We start from the raw sequence: 3,981 nt of genomic DNA on the forward strand, positions 1-3,981 counted from the left end.
TCAGCATCTTAGCTGTAGAGGGCAGTGTCACTGGCCCTCATATGTGGGATCCGAACCGGGACCCTCTGGCATCCCAAGCGAGTTCTTAACCATCGTGCCACTCGGCCGGCCCCCAAGCCAGTTCTTAACCATTGCGCCATTTGGCTGGAAGATGGCTATATTTTTAAAACTCCCAGAAGTCTGTTGCTAGTTAGAATACTTTTTTTAGATTAGTTACTGTTACAGGAAGTTGGTTAACGTGGGAAAACTAATCGTCATTTATTGCCAGGTTTTCGCAGTGCCACAGCCTAGCTGTCCCACTTTCATTATGGATTCCCTCCCCGGTGCTTTTGTGTGTGGTAAGAACGTTGATTGTCAAGGCGTTTGCTCGCTGTGATTCTGGTGGTGCTTTCTTTCCTTGTCTCCAATAGAATGAGATGGTTCGGGAACTGGATGGCCACGTCCTGAAGTGTGTGAAAGACCAGAACGGCAATCACGTGGTTCAGAAATGCATCGAATGTGTGCAGCCTCAGTCTTTGCAGTTTATCATCGATGCGTTTAAAGGGCAGGTAAGTGACTTAGGAAAGAGATAAGGGAAAGAAGTTGATGGGCAGTGTGAGCAGAGAAGAGCAGTGTTCTCAGGTGCTTAGTGTATTGTAGACTGCAGTACATGGCAGTCCCATTCAAGGGTGTCAGGTACCTAGCTCTGTGTACCCACCTCTCTTCCCTTAACAGTCTGTGGAGCGGCTCTCCATCCTTAATGCAGGAGTCTGCTCGTGTTGGGTTGAAATAGTCATCAGAGTTGTTAAGATTAAATCTCATATTTGGAGAATAAATTTTTCCTTTGGCTAAGTACTATTTATCTTGATATTTAAAAGTTTTTATCACATTTTAAAATTCAAGTCATTTACAGAACTAATCTTGCATGTCATATGTGAATATATGTTTAAAATAACAGGGTGTTTTTTGCTTAATTTGGGGATGGGGTGGGGCGGTGATCAGCTGGTTTGAACTCTGTTAAGTGGCCATACAACCAGAAAGATACCTTCTCATTTATCCTATTTGCCTATGTGTCTTAAGGGCCTGTATGCTCTTAGCACCAGCTTCCAAGCAGAGTTACTTTTTTATACCATGGTTTTTCCAAAATTGTCCTTTAATTGGCTATTGTCATTAATTTCTCTTACCAAAAAAGCATCCTCACACCCCTCCTAAGGTGGGTAGGACAAGAAAGTAAAACACATCTCCCTCTTGGGTATGTGAATTTTTTTTTTTTTTTTAGAAAAGGGGAAAAAGGAATGGGAAATAACAAGTAGATTTTTTTAGGTGTAATTGTGTGTACTGCTAAACCTGGATCAAAATGGGATTTTAGAGTTGTTTAGGTTTGGGGTTTGCTCAATTCTGGCAGGGTAGCATAGACTACAGACATTAATGCAAGGGGTTATTTTCTGAGTTAATGAGAAAAAGTAGATCTATTTACTTTAAAATTGAGATCTTGCAAATGCAAGATAGAGAACAAATAAAGTAAAAGGACCAAGTAACCAAATGGAAGAGGATATTTTCAAGATGAAATTGTTAAAGAATCGATAATGAGAATATATAAAGAACTCTTATAATCAAAGAGGAAATAGAAATTAATGCAAAAATGGGCCAAAAACTCAGAAGAAATTTCCAGTAGACATATGAACAAATAATTCCATTAGTCATCAGGAAAATGCAAAAAAAAGGCCACAAATGGTAGACCATGTTCTACCCATTGGTTGCTATTTATTGGCCAGAATGTGGGATCCGATCCACTGCTGGTGGGAATAGGCATTACTACAACCATTTGGGAAAATAATTTAGTACCGACTTTCAAAGCTCAGCATTTATACTTGCTGTGACCTAGCGCTCCTGGCCTAGGTGTGTACCTGGTGAAACATCTGCACATGCACACCACGAGATGTAGATGTATTTAGACGTGTTTAAAGCAGCGTTATTCTCTTAATAGGAGAAGACTATTTAAATAATCCAGATGTCCCTTAGCAGAGGATTGGACAAAAAAAAAAAAATTTAATAAAAACCTGTGTACTTATCCATCATTATAAAAAAAAAATTTAATAAAAACCTGTGTACTTATCCATCATTATATTATAGAGCTATACAGAGTAAACCCCAGAAGCCCACAGTATAAGTAATATTTGAAAGTGTTGAGTGAAATAAGTTGTTCCAGACTGTGGGTGTTCAGCATTTTAATAAAGCTGTAATTGAGCAGAACTATACCATATACTGTTTAAGGTATATAGTTAGACATATGAGGCTACATATACAAAACCATATATGAAGCACTTAGTGAAGTGACCGACACTTGGTAACCATCTAATAAGTGTTAGCTGCTGTTCTGTTCTTACCATTATTGTCATTATTCTCGATAACAGATCAGAGGTGTGAGTCCATCCAGGTCATTCAGCTGGAAAGGGCAGAATCGAGATTGGCTGGCCTGGACCTGAATCCTGTGTGCTTATCTTGTTCCAGACCCAACAAAAGGGGAAACTTTTCTTGCTTATTGCTGGGAAACACCCCAGTTCAGTTGAGAACATTGCCTTGTGGTTATGTGAAAGCACTCAGGGTTTGAATCCAGCCCTTTCTTTTTCTGCTTCTAACCCTATCCTTCGACATGGCACACTCTTAACCACGTGTGTGTTTTTCATGACCTTGACTCATTCTGTTCCTTTCTAGGCTTCTTGGAAAAGGCCTTTTTAGCTCTGAATTTATGTACATCTGTGAATTCCTAGAATAGTTAAGAAATGGGTTTACGCATACATCCCTTATTATTTGTAGAGAGAATTTAAATACCATATTTATAATTTGGGCTTTTGAGTCAGACTAGGAAATAATATCCTGGCTCTGACATTTACCGTCTGTATGACTGCCGGCATATTATGTAAACGCCTGGGAGCTTCAACCTTCTGTATCTGGAGAATAACCATGATCATCTCTCAGGGTCATTGTGAAGAATGGGATAATGTATATAGACAGTATGGTAGCGTTGAAAGTGGCAGCATTCATTTTTGGCTTTCTTTCTTCTGTCTGTCTGTCTGTCTGTCTGTCCGCCTTAGGTGTTTGCCTTGTCCACGCATCCTTACGGCTGCCGAGTGATTCAGCGGATCCTGGAGCACTGTCTCCCTGACCAGACACTCCCTATTTTAGAGGAGCTTCACCAGCACACAGAGCAACTTGTACAGGTAGTGGAGTTGCCAGTAGAGTAACTGCAAACACCTGTGGGCTCGTGCAGTCCCAGAGCTTGTGTGTTTTCTCAGCACAGGTATCCGTTCCAGAAGAGGTTAATGTTAATGTGTTTAAAATGCCCACTGAAGCTTTTGGGCAAGCTTTCATTTACACCAGCCTGGTTCATGCTTTATGAATATGGGTAGTGAGTAGAGCCCTGGCCTTGGAGTGAAGGGATCTGTCTCCCAGCACTCTGTTGTGGACTAGCTAGCTATGTCACCCTGGGCAGGCCATTTATTCCCTCTGGGTCTCAGTGTCGTCATTTCAAATGAACCAAATGGATTAGTTGATTCAGTCTTTCTAGCTTTGATACTTTGTTGGATCTACCACTAAAAAATTCTCTCACGTCATTCATACTTTCTACATATAGTATGTTATACTGAAACAATTCTTTTTGTTAGTGTTTGTTGGTTGTTTTGGTGGGAGGTGTGATATTATATATCTATTAAATATTCATTGTAGAAGAAGTTGAAAGTGCAGAAAATAGCAACAAAACAAAGTACCCATAATCCTACCATCCAGAAGCAAACATTTGGCACTGGCGTTTTTTTTTAAAGATTTTTATTGGGGAATTGGAGGGATGGGAACAGTGCTGGGGAATTGGGGAAGGGGAACAGACAAGTTGCTGTCGTTTTGTTCCTCAGTTTAGTTGTGGAGGACGTTGCTTCACTGGCCCAAGTTGGCACCATCATTGCGCTCTTCCCGGGTGAGGCAGATCAGTCGCCGGCTTCTGGACGG

At 40.7% G+C, this 3,981-nt stretch overlaps 1 protein-coding gene across 8 annotated transcripts in view; it reads left to right on the forward strand.

Moving 5' to 3' along the window:
- Positions 1–3,981, forward strand: part of PUM1 (pumilio RNA binding family member 1) — a 140,003-nt gene that overhangs the window by 124,864 nt on the left and 11,158 nt on the right. For all 8 annotated transcript variants that reach the window (XM_019660020.1, XM_019660039.1, XM_019660046.1 and 5 more), the window contains 2 exons: positions 411–548; positions 3,075–3,200. In XM_019660020.1, coding sequence (XP_019515565.1) covers positions 411–548; positions 3,075–3,200 — 264 coding nt within the window. The remainder of the gene's footprint in view (positions 1–410; positions 549–3,074; positions 3,201–3,981) is intronic.

This window comes from Hipposideros armiger, unplaced genomic scaffold (assembly GCF_001890085.2).
Source record: "Hipposideros armiger isolate ML-2016 unplaced genomic scaffold, ASM189008v1 scaffold_10, whole genome shotgun sequence".
Classification (NCBI taxonomy): Eukaryota; Metazoa; Chordata; class Mammalia; order Chiroptera; family Hipposideridae; genus Hipposideros; species Hipposideros armiger.